The sequence below is a fragment of the Protopterus annectens genome, chromosome 3.part1 (assembly GCF_019279795.1).
Source record: "Protopterus annectens isolate FY-2018-M chromosome 3.part1, PAN1.0, whole genome shotgun sequence".
Taxonomy (NCBI): domain Eukaryota; kingdom Metazoa; phylum Chordata; order Ceratodontiformes; family Protopteridae; genus Protopterus; species Protopterus annectens.
The window spans coordinates 1,258,844,417-1,258,862,343 of record NC_056732.1 but is presented as its reverse complement, the minus strand read 5'-3'; the positions used below and the strand labels follow the sequence as shown (position 1 = coordinate 1,258,862,343).

The following is a 17,927-nucleotide window of genomic DNA, read 5'->3' as shown; positions in this document are numbered from 1 at the left end:
ATGTCTGCCCATGGATCCTCCCCTTTCAAAGCAGTCTCATGTCAAAATTTTTTTGAAAATAATTTTTCATAAGAGACCTCCAAGAAAACTGGTGGTCCTCTTTGGGATCTTAATTTTGTGATAACGCTAGCTCTTGCTTCATTTGAACCAGCTATCCTGGCTGATGCGAGGTTCTTAACATGGAAAATAGTTTTACTGCTTGCTTTGATATCTGCAAGAAGAGTTTCAGAGTTGCAAGCTCTTATGGTGAATCAACCCTACCTCATTTTTCCTCAAGAACGTGTTTCTTTGAGAACTAATTCTTTATGCCTAAAATGGTATCCAAGTTTACTTTAAGTTCAGCTGTCTATCTCCCCATTTTCTGAACCCAGAAATGAAGGAGAACGCATATTGCTTACCTTGGATGTCTGCTGATGACTCAGGTGCTATTTTCACAGAACTAATTCTTTCAAATCTTTGATCAGTTGTTCATTTCCTGTGAAGGTAAGAAGAAGGGACAACGTGAGTCAAAACAGAATATTTCCAAATGGTTGTCTAAGGCTATTACTTTTTGTTATATGCACCATAATAAAACTATTCCAGGCATGATTAAGGCTGTCTCTACCGTGTTTATATTACGTGATCGAACAGTGAAATGTTCGAACAGGTAATAACCGACCTCAAAATATCGAAACGCCATAATGTCGAACAGCAAAAAAAAAAAAAAACACCCAAACAAACCATTAAAATGCTCTAAGCAGGGGGGCAAGCCCCCCTGCACTCCCCACACCCCCTGCTACTTAAATATACCAACTCCGAGATGGCAGAAATGTGCAGACAATGGAAAACTTCCATGTCCGCACTGTACGGAGATCTCCATTGAACCGTTCGACATTCAGATGCTTCGATATTTAGGAGTCTGTTATTACGTGTTCGAACATTTCACTGTTCGATCATGTAATATAGACCCGTCTGTTCCAGGGCCTTGGCTTCCTCTATGACGTTTTGGAAAGTTTGAATTCTAGAAGTATTCTAGAATCAACAAATTGGCCCTCTCTATATACTTTTACAAAGTGCTATAAGCATGATTCCTTCTCTAGATCTAGCTCAGACTATGCAAGGAGCATTCTCCAGGGGCTCCTGGACTCTTCTCCTTCCACCTCCCAATGGTAGTAAGCTAGGGTGATCTACCCATATAGCTAAGGCTACTGGAGTGGTGATCAATATAATGAACATAATACATTTTTGTAAGCTTACCATAACAGTAGATGTTTGAATGATCAGTGCTGTAGCAGCCGCTCCCTCCTACCATTCCCATTGCTTTTCAGCATGTTGTTTATGCCAATGTGTGGTTATTTATTTTTTGTTCTTCCTAGCACTGTCCTTTCAGGGATCTGCCTCCCTTTCTCTGCTGGCAGGAAAGCTGTGAAGGACTTTGTCACTAAACTCATCTTTTATTCAGCTCAGCTCAAGCTGCCTGACAGTTTGGACATGTACAAAGTGCCTTGAAGTTTTGGAAGTTGGCTGTCTGTCATATACTTGGCAGAAGACAACCCATACAGGTTCATAAGAGGGTACCAGGCTCGTAGAAGCCTAGCTAGTTTTACCCAGATTTTACCCAATTTTCTATACCTAGGGGAAAGATAAGGGTCAGCAAGTGGGGTTTTGACAATTTTTTTAGAGACTGCCTCTTTCCATGAGGGACATGGGTGCCACCCCTGGAATTAATTTGCGACTTCCCATCCATGATGGGAAGGCTACTATCGCTAAGACTACTGCAGCAGTGATCATTTGAACATAACTGTTAATAATAAGTTTACTTATACAAGTATCCTTTCCTCCTCTAGTATATGTCCCTCTGTATTATTTCCCCAAGTTCCATTCTCAGACTTCTGTCTCTTTCTGTTGTTTGTAAATCTCTCTGTCGTATTCCTTAAATCTTTCCCATATTAGCTCTTCCTCTTCAAAAAAAGTTCCCTCTCTTCCACTTATGCTCTGTATCTGTTCTCTCCCAACCAACTTTTTCTTTTATTTCTTGGCTAGCAGTTTCCCTTGAAACAGTAGTCCCTCCAGTACCATTCTTGGATTTCTTGCTCTGAAATAATTTTACTTTTGGATTAAATTCTTAATGCTTTTTCTCTGATCTGTAGTGCTTCCCTTACACTTTAATTTCTTCTGACTTCTTTTTGTATCACCTCTAGCTCTCTGATGTTCATCGTGTTTCACTGTTGCAGTCATGACTATGGGGTTCTCCCCTGACGGCAGGCAGTCCTCGGTCGGCCAGAATCCCAAAGTCTGGGTCCGGTGTTGGCTGCTCAGCCATGCTCCCTGACGTCAAAGCACCAGGAGTACAAAACTGACAGCCGACGCCATGTTCTCCAGTCTTTCTTGCCGTGCGGTGATAGCAGTTCGCAAGTGCCGGTCGGCTGACTCCTGACAATTTTTTATAAACGTACTTCAGTCCGAAGACTTTCTTCTCCTACTCAAAGCTAAGTACCCGTTGAAACTTTTTCTTGCTCCAGTCCGATGTCATAAAAAGTTAATAATTGTATTTCATGTGGGAAGCAAATACCTCATAAGGATTTTCATTCTTACTGTATTCCTTGCTTAGGCCCTGACCATGACGTAGCTAGTTGTCGGTTTTGTGCTAGAGTCAATCAACGCACGATTAAACAAAGGTACGATTTTGCATTTCATTACTTCGGTAGGCGTTTTAATTATAAAATGTCGTCGGATACGGTTCCGGCTACCGGAGTTCACAAACGACGCAAGGATAAAGACAGGCCTCCGAGGTCCAAATCAGACGATGTTGTACAAGCAGAGCCAGCTTCAGGTTCGGCCGTCGTCAGTGAGGCGCTTTTGCAGCCCCTGTCGTCGGCCATTTCGGAACCGATAGCCGAAACAGACTCCCACGAGGAGCCAACTAGGCCTTTGAATATTTCTGTTGCAGGACCTTCGGACAATGCTCCTTCGGATGGGTCCGGAGCCGCTGTGCAGGTACCAGCTTCCGAAGGGGTTTTCAGGCCTACTCAGCTTCTAATAAAGGCAAAGCCAAAGACAAAGGCAAAGACTCCTTCCAAATCGAAGACTGCAGCCCAGGCCTCTTCTGATCCGGCACCCAAGTCTCAGAAACAGTTACTTAAGATGGCGGAAGACTTACTTACTATGATTAGGGGTTCACATCCCCCTCCAGATAAAAGGCCAAGGCAGGAAGTGTATTATGACTCCTCTGATCAGGCTTCTGTTTCTTCAGTTTCTTCTTCTGACCAGGAATATTCTTTCCCTCCTTATGAGGATTCTGATGCTGAGGAATCCATTCCTTCAGCTTCTCCCCCTGAGGATTTCTCTTTTGGGGAAACTTTGCATGAAATGAGGGAACATTTTCACACTGGGAAGGACAGGAGTACTCGGAATCTAAGAAAAGACTAAGAGATTTTCTTCTTCTTCCCCAACATAGACCCCTGGCTATTCCTCCTATTTTGGATATTGTGGATGATGCTTTTTCGGAGGCTAACTTAACTCCTGACTCTTTTCCTCCAGCTCCTGTTAAGCCAGACAGATATTATAGGGTTCCTGATTCCCACCAGTTTTTATACAAGAACCTACTGCTGATCCAGAAACCATTTCTCAGGGCCCCAAAGGGGTTAAGGCCGCTTCTGCTAAAAACCCAATTCCCACTGAGAAGGATTCCAGATCTTTAGAAAGATGGGGCAAAAAAAGTGTACACTTCAGCTACTTTATCTATTAGGGCTTTAAATTGTCAATTTCATATGCTGAAATACCAGCAATTCCTTCTGTCTGTTTTGAAACAAAAGCTAACTTCCATTTCCGCCTGTGCAGATGATAAGGAATTACATGACTTAATGCATGCCACTGAACAAGTTGGGAAGCATGGTTTACACTGTGGATTTGATGCCTTAGAGGCTTCTTGTAGGGCTGCTGCCTCTGGTACAGTCATTAGAAGGCATGCTTGGTTAAAGGAACAAAACTTGCCAGATCAAGTAAAAGCTAAGTTAGTGGATGCGCCTGTTCAGCATAATGTTTTGTTTGGATCTAAGGCTGAAGAGGTGATAAAGAAGATGGAGGACAAGGCAAAATCCATGCAAACGGTTAAGGATTTCTTACAAGTACAGCCACCCAGATTTAGTAGGAATTGGCCTACTAAAAATTGGTCCTTTCCCAATTCAGACAGGCCTCAGAGGGGTAGATACAGATGCTCCCAAGGAAGGCCTCAAACGCAAACCTCTTATAGACCAAGACAGTGGATTGCTTCCACCCTTTTAGGGGAGGAGAGGAAAGGCCGCAAGCTCATAGAAAATAGGCTCAATGACTCCCTCTGTTGGGCTGCAGGAACATCTTGCCTGAAAGCCCCTCTCAGAGGAAAACTTTCTCTTTTTCATGTAAATTGGACTCATATAACCCAAGACAAGTGGGTTCTGGATGTGGTTTCCAGAGGTTACAAATTTCATTTTCATACCCTACCAAGGCCAAACGGATGGCCAGATCTACCAAAACATCAGTGGTTAGAGGCCTTAAACCAGGTGGAAGCCCTCTTGGCTATGAAAGCCATAGAACTGGTTCCACTTTCAGAAATGGGACAAGGTTTTTAGTCAAGGCTCTTTCTAGTCCCCAGAAAGCAAAATTCATGGAGACCCATTCTGGATCTGTCAGTCTTAAACACTTTTCTCGAAATACCAAAATTCAAGATGCTTACTCTACAGCAGCTACTCCCAATGCTGACCAAAAACGCATGGATGGTAACTTTGGATTTAAAGGAGGCTTATTTACACATTCCCATCAGGCAGGAGTGCAGAAAATACCTCAGGTTCAAGGCCGGATCGAGGCATTATCAATTCTCTGCGCTGCCCTTTGGATTGTCTACTGCGCCCAGGGTCTTCGCCAAGTGCCTGGCTCCAGTAGTAGCTTATTGCAGACTCAAGGGAATTCAAATTTACCCTTATCTGGATGATTGTCTTATTCAGGCAGACAGCAAGGATGTCTTACTCCAGCATCTAGAATTTGTTCAGAAACTTCTCAAGTTTCTGGGATTCACTGTCAACATAAAAAAGTCAAATTTGACACCCTCGCAACAGATAACTTTTCTGGGTGCTCTTCTAAACACAACAACCCAGATGGCATTTCTGACATACGAAAAACAATTACAGCTGGCTTCAACTTTCAAAACCTTGGCAACATTAACTCAGCTATCTGCAAGGAAATTCCTGCAGGCTTTGGGTTACATGGCCTCCTGCATCCTTCTCGTACCATATGCAAGACTACATATGAGGAAAATACAGTGGTACCTAAAAAGTGTATGGTCTCAGCATTGCCACAGTTTAGACATACAGATCACCGTCCTGCCTTGTCTTCAAATGGAATTCCTTTGGTGGTCCAAGGCATGTACTCTAAACAAAGGGAAACCCTTCAGTCTGCCTCCAGCCAGTCAGAATCTAACCACGGACGCCTCAGATTATGCATGGGGAGCCCATTTGCAGGGCAACTGTCTGCAGGGCCTTTGGACAAAGGATCAGAAGCACCTGCATATCAATTTAAAGGAAATGCTAGCCATTCAGAACGCTCTATTGGCCTTTAGAAATCTTCTACAATCAGGGCAACTACTGATACGGACAGACAACACCAGAGTTATGTGGTACATAAACAAGCAAGGGGGATCACATTCCTATCCCCTTTGCAGACTAGCCATGAATCTATGGAACACAGCTCTAGCTTGCAAATTGGAACTTCAAGCTCAGTTTCTACCAGGGAAGCAAAACTTCCTGGCAGACAGTCTAAGCTGAAATCTGTCGGACCCACACGAATGGATGCTGGACACCGAAATATTCAAGATGATTACAGCAGTCTGGGGATGTCCTCACATAGACCTCTTTGCATCCCACCTCAATCATCAACTACAGATTTTTTGCACCAGGACATTCCATGAACTAGCTTGGAAAGTGGATGCACTATCATTCAGTTGGAGAAACCTCTTGGGGTATGCCTTCCCGCCTCTACCCCTTCTTCCACGGGTGTTATTAAAGATCAAACAGGACAAGCCCAAGATGATAATTTTGCTGGCCCCAAATTGGCCTCGACAGTTTTGGTACCCAACACTGAAAAGCCTTTCTCTGGAGCCCCCTTGGGTTTTACCACAGTCTCCGAACCTTCTGTCCCAACACCAGGGTCAGGTTCTGCACTCCCATGTCAAAACTCTCAACCTGGCGGCCTGGTTAATCCAGGGTCTATGATTCATTCTCTCCTTCCCAAGCAGGTTATGGATGTCATTTTAGAAGCCAGATGGCCTAGCACTAGAAAATCTTATGCAGGAAAATGGAAAAGATTTTGCACCTGGATGCAGGCTCAGGATTCGGACCCTCTTATTCCAGACATTCCTCTGATTTTACTTTACCTGACAGACCTCTTACATAAGGGTCTCTCTTTTTCTTCCATAAAGATACATGCCTCTGCTATTTCTGCTCATTATAATACAGACCCTCCAATCTTTTCCCACCAGCTCATGAGACAGTTTCTCAGAGGAGCTAAGAACTTAAGGCCCCCTAGATCTCCACCCATTCCTGCCTGGTATCTCAACTATGTCCTGGAAAAACTCACCTTACCTCCTTTTGAGCCTGCTGCCACATCTGACATCAAGTTTTTATCTTGGAAGACAGCCATCCTGTTAGCTCTGACCTATGCCAGGAGAGTTTCGGAGTTGCAAGCTCTCATGGCTGTGGAACCATATATTATTTTTCATCAAGATAGGGTGTCTTTAAGGACTAATCCTACTTTCATGCCTAAGGTGGTTTCCAAAGTGGCTATAAATCAAACTATTCACTTGCCAACTTTTTTCCCCAGTCCTCAAAATAAGGGGGAAAGGATCTTGCATTCCTTGGATGTACACAGACAACTACGTTTTTACCTGGACAGAACCAAGGACATCAGGAAATCAGAACAATTGTTTGTTTCTTATGCTTTAAGTTCCCAAGGTAAAGCCATTTCAAAACAGACCATTTCAAAATGGATTGCTCATGGAATCAGATTTTGTTATTTACACCATGGAAAGCAAATCCCAGGGAGTATAAGGACTCACTCTACCAGAGCTGATGCTACTTCAGCTGCCTTCCTCAGGGGAGTTCCTACCAAAGACATTTTGGAAGCTGCAACTTGGAGTTCAGTGCATACTTTTTCTAAGCACTACAATCTACCTCTCTACTCTAAGTCTAGGGCAGGCTTTGCTTCTGCAGTCTTGCAGGGCCTTTTAGCCGCCCCCTCTACTTTATGACCACCTCCCTTTTATTCTGCTTTGGGATTCAACCCTACAGTCATGACTGCAACAGTGAAACACGATGAACATAGTACAGTTGTGTACACTTACCATGAATGTAGATGTTCGAGTGTCTTCACTGTTGCAGTCTGGGTTACCCTCCCTCCTGTCCCCTCTTATTTTTTCTTTTGTGTGGCTCCCTTCTTCACCCTTCTTCTGAGGTGTATTTGCAAAGGGTATGGGATCTTACTCATTTTGGAACTCCTGACATCTGGGGCAAGAAAAACTGGAGAACATGGCATTGGCTGTCAGTTTTGTACTCCTGGCGCTCTGACGTCAGGGAGCATGGCTGAGCAGCCGACGCCAGACCCAGACTTTGGGATTCTGGCCGACCGAGGACTGCCTGCCGGCAGGGGAGAACCCCACAGTCATGACTGCAACAGTGAAGACACTCGAACATCTACATTTATGGTAAGTGTACACAACTGTACGTTAAGCTTCTTAGTCACCTTTCTTTCTTTCTTTCCTTCTACATTCATCAGTTTCCCCTGAGAGTGACCTTGAGTTCATCCACCAGTACTTTTCCAGTTTGTTCCCATCTTTCATGTTGTCCTGTATTGGCCCCTTTACTATTCCATACAGTGTTTCTTGTCCGCTGTCTACTTCTATTTATAGCTAGTCCACGTGTGCCCCCTTTTCATTGTTTTCTGTTCCTGCACACTTACCTTAGGTCTCACCGCTGCATGATTGGATATGTCTCTCCTATATTTGTAACACTTTCATCACTTCTATTAAGTTTTCCTTCTTTTCCTTCCTGAAGTACCTATCTAACCTACTTGATTGTACCAAAATGTTTCCTGTGAAAGTGTGTTCTCTCTCATTTGGATGCCTTTCTGTCTCCCTGTGTTCAGCCACCCTTCCTCTTTTATTCCTTGGACTAGTTCTTATCTTGTCTTTTTACTATATTCCCTCCTTCTCTCCAACCTATCTTCTTCTGGTTCTGTGGTGACATTTTAGTTCCTCCATTAACTCTATTCCATCTCTTCTTATCTGTGCCCAGTTACCAAAGAATTTCTTGTAGAATCCATCTTCATTCTTGTTTATTACATGTATGTTTCCTGTTGTCTATCATGTACCTTCCTGTCTTCCCTGACAGATGATACGTCTGCCTGTCCTGCTTTTTGCCACGTTGTGTGTTGTCTAAAGCCAACTGCAAAATATAATTCCTACTCCTCTCTTTACTCCCCCTGCCTTGTTGTGGATTTTTCACTTTAGGTAGTCATAACACAGTATCTTCTCGCCATCTCTGATTTTCAGTTACTTGTTTCTTATGTAAAACAGTGTCTCCTCTTAGCCTCTTTAACTTTTCCTGTATTCACCTTCTTGTGCTAGGATTTGATGAACCTCCACTATTCCACTTAGTTATCTGTATTGCCCTTGTTTTTGTCCACCCCCCCCTACTTTCCTAGTTGCTGCCATCTAGCATAACTCTTCCTCCAAGCCTACCACCATAGCTAAATATTGTGATCTTTGATAGCTAACTGTGTTCGGAACCCTCCTCCCAATCCCTGGCCTCTGAATCCCTGTCTTTTGTCTCTTGCATGTGCATGGGTATGCTCTGGTCATGAGCCTTTTAAGACTTTCAATTTTTCTCTTACAGTGTCTCTCACAGTAATATATTGCATACAAACCTAGTGTGGATATCATAGTCTTTTTGCACTGCATCATACCCATTCATTGGTCTCCTCTCCCCACTGTTGCTTACTAGTCTAGTGAAACAGCTTCATTTGTGTGATAGTCAACGTTATTTTTTTCATTGCAGTTTTACAGCTCTTTACTATACTATTTATCCACCACTGTTCTTTTATTTCACATTATTTTTCCCCTGTCCCACTCCCACCCATATTTTTACTTTAGTAGTTTTTACTTATTTCTTCTTAGGCTTAGATATTAAACATGCTTAGTATAGTTTATTACAAAAGGCTCACCCCTATGGCCCTCTTGACTGCGTTACTCATCATTGCCCTGGAACTGATTCAGTTGCTCCCTTTGTAAAGTTTTGATGTGCTCCCTAGGAAGTGTTTTGCAAGGTAAGGATTAGGTCTTTTTACATATTTATTGCTTCTGTGCTTTTGAAGTAATTTTCATTCTTTCTGTAGTCCTGCCTTCTACTTCTTTGACTTGGCCATCCGTCATAAATGCTTCTACCTAGCTCATTTAGCCCTTCATTTGTTAATTATAAATGCCCTTGGGCAGATAGCCTAGTATGAACCTATGAACCTAAGTAGTTCACTTCTGAGTCACCCAAACCATCCAACACATAATCTTTCTAACTCATTATGAGCTTTCCATGACTACCTCTGCTTCTTTGCTTCCTTGTTTGTTTGTTTAAATCTCTCCTGGGAGAATTGTCTTGTTCTTTTATACGTTTGATTTAACTCTTTCACTTGTTTCCCCTCTACCAGCTTGTCTTATTTCTCCCTTCTTTTGGTTGTCTCTGTGTTATTTGTCTATTTCCTACTTGTCTCTTTTACTGGCATTTAGCCCCTCTGTACTTCTTGGTCTCATGTTCCTCCCTGCAGAGATTCCAGCATTTGACATTACACATCTTCCCTGTGTCTGTACACTACCTCTCCTACATCTAAGGTTGCTCTTCCAGTCCATATCATGCAGGTAATATACATTTTTGCTGCCTGAGTTGTTTAGCTATGTGTGATACCTTTGCTTAAACTTTTGAACATCATTAGTATTATGTTGCCTAAACAATTCCTTTTCCTACTGTTCTGCCAGAACTGCAGGGTGTTTCAACCATGCAGCTGTTCCATTCTTTCTTACTTCATTTAATACTTCCAACTTAGCTTTCTTTCTCCTACAGAACGTTTCAGAGTAGTCCTGTACCATCTTTATGAGTAGCCCTGCAAATGGGATAATTTTAAGTTTTTTGCTTACCTTATTGTTTCATTTTTACAGCAAAAGAATGGAAATGTGCCAAAATGTCTGGGCTTGCAATCTGCTGCTGCTTGATGCCATCCTTCTCTGTGGAGCCTCCCTATTAGACTCTTAATTTCCTAGTATCACATATCTCTTGGGAGCAGCTGCATTGCAAAGTGCTGTAGTTTACATCTCTTATATTCCAATTATCTTGATGTTAGTCCTTCTCTACCAATTTTCTAGATCATCTATGCTGAAGTCCATGGTGGAGTGGATGAAAGCGCTCAATTTATCATTAAAGGCAGTTTTTATGGTGCATTTGGAACTGTGAACGGATCTTCATTGCCCTTGGAATCTTAGTGCTTGTGTTATTTTTCTATCCTAATTTCTACAGGCCCTGCACAGAGGTATGGGATTAGACATCCATCTTGCTTTGTCTGTATAGTGCCCTACTTTGTGTTTCTTTTTTAATCCACTTATTATCACTAGTGCTCATTAGACAACTGTCCGTTGGTTGTTTAATAAGATAATTTGATCAAAATTCTAGTTTTCCTAACTGGCAGTCATATTTTTGTTTTTACTAGGACACATTTGAAAATAGCCAAGTAAATCTTTGAAGACGTACTAAAGAATAATCTTGCCACCAATATTATTATTAAAGAGTCAGACTGCTTTTATTTTGTCCATTTTCAAAAGTAGTCATACATAGTTTAAATTGTAACTTTATAAATTATTTTTAGGTAGTTCACAGGATTTCCTTGGAAGTGTGTGTATTTCTCGATGGCCTGCTTAATAGGTTAATAGGTTAATAGATTAGTACTAGGCTAACTGCCCTTGTGAGCCATTTTAAGCCTAGCCAATTATCCCTTGTGAGACTCTAACCCTATACCTTGTGTTTGTAAGGCAAACACCTTAACCATTAGGCCACCCTCCCAACCCTATATTTCATATCCAGATGTCATCTTCTGTCAACTAGAAATCTATGTTTTTTTAATTGTCTATACCAGCTGAGATATACTGAAACTCTTCAAGGTCCAAGCCAACTGACTAATCACTTCTTTAATATGAACCAGCTGAAACAACTACCTCCTTTAAATACTTAGGCATCTGGCTAGACCAGTCCTTTGCTTTGACTTTCACTTTCACATAAGTGATATCAGTACCAAGTTTAACTATTCACTACTTTGGGCTGTAAATGTCTGTTTCTGTCCTATGCAGCAAGTGCTGCAGTAGGTAAATCTTGAATCTTGTCTGCCTCTAATAGCAGCAGCCTCTAACAAAGATGCTAAAGGAGTTCAAGTCTTTTCAGACAAAATATTGTCATAGTTTAACCTTCTTTTGCACAACACACATCACTGCCACATACATCTGAAAAAGTAAAATGGCTGCCATATAAACAACAGCTGACCTCTTGCTACACTCTTATCTCTTTAAACTTCTGCAACTAAACAGTCACACTCCTAGCAGCTAAACTTACAGAGAAAATCCCATCCTATAAGCTTAGGAATCATAAACACTCTGGTCCAGTACTACAGGCATACAAAACAAACCTAGACAGTACTGAACACATCTTTTCTTTCCTAAGACCAAAATACTTTGAATCACAACTCCTATATTTAAAAGCATTAACCACCTGCACCAAATTCTGATACAGGTTAAAAAGACATCTCAGCAAAGAATTTGAGTACAAATTTTATTTATTGCATCTGTTTATATTTGTTGACTGGCATAGAGCACTGATCTTGCTGACCATTTTCACGCTCAGCCCAGGGATAAATGAAATTTCCATTCAGATCAAAAATAATACTAATCACAATATAATGTTCTGACAAAGAATTAAATTTAGAACCCTCCCTCTGATGCCTTTAAAAATTCTGTCCTATTCTGCGATCCTTCTTCATTAGTAATAAATTAGTAGCCTAAATTGGTTAGAACTACCCCATCAACTAACATATACACAGCTTCTTACTACCTATAAAATTATCCAAAATCTATCTGCTTATCCAGCACTAAGTAACATTTTGCACATCTATGTTCCTAGTTGATCTTTACATCCAGTGACCAAAAACTCCATAAACCTACAAAATCTTCTGGGCATTGTCTGTACTTATACCATGTTGCTAAGGCCTAGAACTCCTTATCTCTATCCATCAGGTCAGTATTCTTCCTCCCATCTTTCAAAACCATTCTGAAAGACTTCCTAACCAAAAGCTGGCTTAGTTCTTGCTCAACACCAGGATACACTATATCCCTAAATGTGAACAAACACCTATTCATACCTTACATCTCCTTACGCTCCCTTCTTTACTCACTTCCTTACTTCTATCAATTTCTCTCCCCTGACTTTTTCTCTAAATATACCATAAGCCTGCTTTTCTCTCATTTCATATTGTGATTCCTTGTTTGTATTATACTAACTTGTCTTTAATTTCTCTGTAAACTGGATACACTTTCTCTAACTGTTAAATAATTGTAATATAACTTCTATTTTTTCTTAAACAATGTTTTCATATTATGTCTAATTTTGTATAATTATTTAACTGCATTTGTTTTTGTATTATTTTAAAGACTGTAAAATTATTATTCTTAAAATGTTTTGTAATAATACTTTGGAGCTTTTCACCCCAGGCCTCCGTTGTAAATGGGCGCCTACCCAGTCGGACTTTCCCAGTAATCAGATGTCAATAAATAAATAAATAAGCGAAAATAAAAAATACAACCCGTATTTCTGTTTACTCTTTTGGATTATTTCTTCCTCATTCATTCTTTCTTATCAACAGTATAACCTGTTTGTTCACCCTTATTATTGTATATACTGTGTAAAGTATTTGACTGACTTTGTTCTACTTAATAAACAACTATGCAAATATTATTTTTATGCTAATTCGGCTTTTTTTCTTTGTGTTGCCGCTGTAACTTGTAGGCTGAGTCTGAAATTAGTGTATATGGAGTGGTGCTTCACCTCAGTAAATAAAATTAATAAATTCTGGCAGTGTGAACATTGGCTCTAGGTAATAGTCACTGTTGATATGGCACCCCAACCCCTTGCACAATATGTATGCTTATTTTGTCACTCAACCACTTGTTAAATTGCTGGATTTGGAATTTCTATAGAGGTTATGTTGATTGAAACAGTCCATTAGCCTGCGCTATAATTCAAGATACATAGTTTGCTGTATATGAGATTTATTTCATGGTACTATTATTTATGCAGATTGTCTCATCTTATACTCTTTCGCCCAGTGGCTAATCAAATGAATGTAGTATTGTTTATGACTTTAGAAGAAAAATAATTTATACTTACTAAGCAGAAGTATTTATTTAGGTAATCAGTGATACTTCTGAATGCAATATCATCTAATGGAACCTTAAAATATGCAACAAATATTACTGAAGATGTGGACAGAGGGAAAAATAAGGAAATCATTACAAAGAAGATGGGCAGTGGGTAGATCTGTTGGAGAAAATGTAAATAATTAAATTTTTTATTGGAAATGAACTTCATCTGTTTTGTAATGTGGAGAATACAACAGTGTTCATCATTCCCACTGCTGCAATAACCTTTAGGCTATATAGGGTTGTATCTTGCTCAAGTCACAGCGACCAGCCCACTTCCAAATGCTGTGGCTTCTTCCCACACTTTCAGAGAACCCATGCCTCTGTGTAACATTTATTGCATGCTGGAGTGCCTCACTTTTCCTTTGTGTGAACCAGATGCATCAGTTAATCTTAAGTTCTTGCCCAGTAAAACTTAATTTCTTATGACTGCTGTTTCTGCAGAAAAAAGTTATCTGAGTTGTAGACTCTTGTGTGTTAAGCCTCAATATCATACTTCCCGTAAACCAAGAGTTTCACTGAGAATAATTAATTTCCGTATACCCAAGGTAGCAGAAGAAGCTAATTGTAATCAGTCTTTACATTTGCTAATGTTCTGCACCTACTGTGGTAATCAGAGAGAGTATCTCTTTCACTGTATAGGTGTGTACAGACACTTAAAACTCAGTCTGTACACTAGGTCGATAAACTGTTTATGTAATTTTCTGTAGACTGAGAATGAAAGATTACAAACAAATGCTATTTTAACTGGCTGTGTAACAGTGTAACATTTTTTATAGTAAATTCATAAAGTCTTTAGATTTTATTCCTAAGGCACATCGTGACAGAGCTGTATTAACATTCACAACCCTTTGCAGAGATGCTACACTAGATGACATCAGTACAGACCATACCTGGCCATCCTTGAATACCTTTTCAAAGCATTACAAGCTGCATGTAGTTTCTAGATCCAGGCCTTCTTTAGGGACCAGATCAAGAGCATGTTTCCAGAGAACTGTGACCCAGTAGTGTAAGCATGGGACTTTGTCCAAACTGCAAGCAGACCTTTTTGTTATTAGAGATGTAAGTTGACATCAGTTTTTTCTCACTTGATCTTTGAGAAAGAGGTCTGTCTTTTAAGATGTAGACCTCTTTCCTTCCCCCTACCTTATGTTGTTTTTTTCTTATCTCTTGACGTCTTTAACATTGTCCATAAGTGAATGAGGCAGGAGAAAGCAGTGCACTGTGTGATAGGGATGGAGCTGGTATCCTTAGAAAGTTTCACACTAAGAAGTCCTGAAGTGTTTGGTATCAGTCCTAACACCATTTTCAAAAGGAACTCTTACCACAAATCTAGCTTCTTGGTAAGTACCATTACTCCTATTTCTCTAAAAAAATACAGGTTTACTCAAATACCTACTTGAATGAATTCTTTTATCAGTATCATTTTTTTTTATTTATCTTTTGTTGACCCGGTTAGTCCCACTAGGGTAGAAGCCTGTTTTCAGGGGGGTGTTCATATTACTAGGGAAAATTTGGCCAGGGCATCAGAGAACTTCTACTCTTCTCGATAGGTTATGTGGGATCTTTTACATCCACCAGAGCTACCACCAGCTCAGGCAGATGGGGCTTTAGCTTAATGTCTCCTCAGAAGCACAGCGTTGTCATATGGCACTAGACTTCTTGGCAGTAATTTAATAAAAGCACTTCAGCTGAAAGTTTATGCTTTTAATTTGATTTTAACTTATGCAGAAACATTTGGAAAGAGTCCTTAATTCAGAGATCTTTTTCTTCTTTCATTCCTTAATGTAGTTATTTGATTAATGTCTCGTACTTGAAGAGCAAAATTACAAAAAGGTTGCTAATACTGCTAATATTGAAAATCAGCCTGCATTCCAGTCTTTGTTAAAGTGTTGAAGCAGAATTATATTCTAATTAATTGAGGAGTTAGTTAAAATTTCTTGTTTTCTTTTATTCTTACCTGCAGATAAACAGTTTCTAGTTTTCTTTTTCAAGCAACTGAAACGGAATTTGAGTGGTCGATATGAAAAGGAGTTCCCCTACATTTCGCCCTGTGGCAAGGAGCGGAACTTTGTACGCTGTGATGATCTGCCAGTTGTATTCACTCACATCATTAAGGATGAAGTCTCAGGGAAGGAGCTGCTTTCCTACTGTGGAGGAGGAGAAAAATTGGTGGTAACATTTGAGCCTGAGAGACTTTTCATGCTGCCAGAGAATGGTCGTCTTTACCATCCAGCCCCCGAAAAAACAGGCGCTGTTGGGCTAGTAAAGTCAGCCGTGGCTTTTGAACTGAGTCCTTTCTTTGTGTACACAGCTGACGCTGCAAGTGCACCTCCAACACACTTTCGTTGGAATGGGAAACTATACAGACTCACCAATGAGCTTGCCAGATTTATCCAGCTCAGTGGGGATTAGAGTACAAACAATTTTTTTCCTGTGGTACATTATAATATATAAAGTTGCTTAAACTTATTTTCTTTTAAAAGTAATTATATTTAGAAATAATATGGGACAATGAAATGTGAGCAGGAACTTGTTTCAAGTAAGGTTTCAGGTTTCTTGGCCCTTTTGGCTGTCTTATGACATCTTCTGATTTTTCACTGCTTGCAGTTTCCACACATATTGTTTTCTGTGACGGTGAACAGTTTGCATGCATTGTAATGCATTACAGAGTTACAGGGACTTACGACAAGAGAGGTAGTAGTTGATAAAATGACTGTAACTAATGACAAAATTCTTACCAGTCAGAGCATGAGCTTTTAGACTGCACACTTACAGAAAATATGTTTATTTGATAACTAAAACAATTGCACTGTGTTACTAAACATATGTGGTGATTCAGATTTCAGCAGTTCATGTTTTTTTTCCCTTAATATTCATATTTGAAGCCTTTCTCAGTTCATAAAGTGATTATGCTGCTAAGATATAAGGGGTATCAGACACAAGAAAAAGTACAGTTACCAGTGATCATATAGATGGTGGCATTTGTCAGATGAGCTCAGGTTGTATACCATAGTATCGGCATTCATGCCTCAGTACTGGATGCTGCCCATCTGTTGTTTAAATACAGCTGCTGTATTGCTCATATCACAGCTGTGTATTTTCTCCTGCAACTAGCCTGTTATTATTTCTGGCAATCAATTCTCATACCTTAGTAGCGTCATTGTAGAAAACTAATAGATTCACTTTTGTATGTTGGAGCTCACAAGAGCCCAGCACTGTAGGCATGCATGTTTGTATGCTCCAGAAAACATTTTAGAGGTAATTTTGTTTTCTTACCACATATGTTCTCATTTTATGTTATAAATGCTAGTACAGGTTTTCAGACATGGACTGTGATGATACCTACCTAAAATTAATCCAAGCCACATGTTAACGAGTCGTATTGTAGATCAGTGTAACTGTGAGTGGTAATGGTACATTAATGTCTTACTTCACATTTATCCATGTCATTAGCAAGAGTTGAATTGATTCCTTCATTGGAACACATGGTTTTGAAAGCAGCTTTACCATCAATAAAAATAAAATTGATAATGGAGTAATCAGTTTGGCAGTTTACTATATTATTTTGTATTATATTGTTATTTTGCTCTGATCTGTTAAACACATTTCTAAGCAACCTGAATACTGCTTTGCTTTTTGGGGGAGAATTATTGTGCAACTTATTAAGATCCATTAGATATCTTTGTTAAAAGATAAAGATATTGTTTTTACGTTCCTGGACTGTGAGTTGTATAAGGTCCGATTTGGTAACAATGCCCTCTTCCTTAACTTCAGCTAGAAAGGCATCAATAGAAAATTTTAACTCCTTAGTAGGATCCAGTGGCATCCCATGTAGTACCTTCCATCCTTGAGTTGTTTAAAGGCCTCATCCCGATATGCTATCCAATTTTGAACCAACAACCGCCCCTCCTTTATCTGCTTGTGAAATAACAATATTTCTATTGTTCCTTAATCTTGGACATTTTTTGTTATTTAATCCATAGGGGATGCTTGAAACACTAATGATCCACAACCGGGGATTATTTCAACATCTCGGGAACATTTCTAACAAACTTGTGCAACATTTGTGATAAGTTGGCTGTTGGAACTAACGACTGGACTATTATTCATCAGTTGGGTGTTGTGAAGTTTTTCGACCCACGTCCTATAGTTTATGTGCTTTTGTGCTTTGGGCCAGGAACAACACGTGCATCTTTATTTGGGCTTTGTGGACATTTTTACTTATTGTTATGTGTTTGATATTTAATCAACAGGGGATGTTTGAAATACTAGCGTTCTACATCCGGGGATTATTTAGTTATCTCGGGAATATTCCCAACAACTCGGGCTATATTTGTAATTAGTCGATTGCTATAATCGATTGGATTATTATTCATTCGTTTGGGGAACTGGATTTTTATTTTTTAAATATTTTGAT

The 17,927-nt window shown here is 39.9% G+C and overlaps 1 protein-coding gene across 1 annotated transcript in view; it reads left to right on the top strand.

The window, feature by feature from the left end:
• The window catches only part of CCHR3.PART1H8orf82 (chromosome chr3.part1 C8orf82 homolog), a 539,277-nt gene extending 522,225 nt beyond the window's left edge, over positions 1–17,052 (top strand). Inside the window, exon 3 of the mRNA XM_044067322.1 lies at positions 15,474–17,052. Coding sequence (XP_043923257.1) covers positions 15,474–15,922 — 449 coding nt within the window. The 3' untranslated portion in view covers positions 15,923–17,052. The remainder of the gene's footprint in view (positions 1–15,473) is intronic.
• Positions 17,053–17,927: the final 875 nt, after the last annotated feature.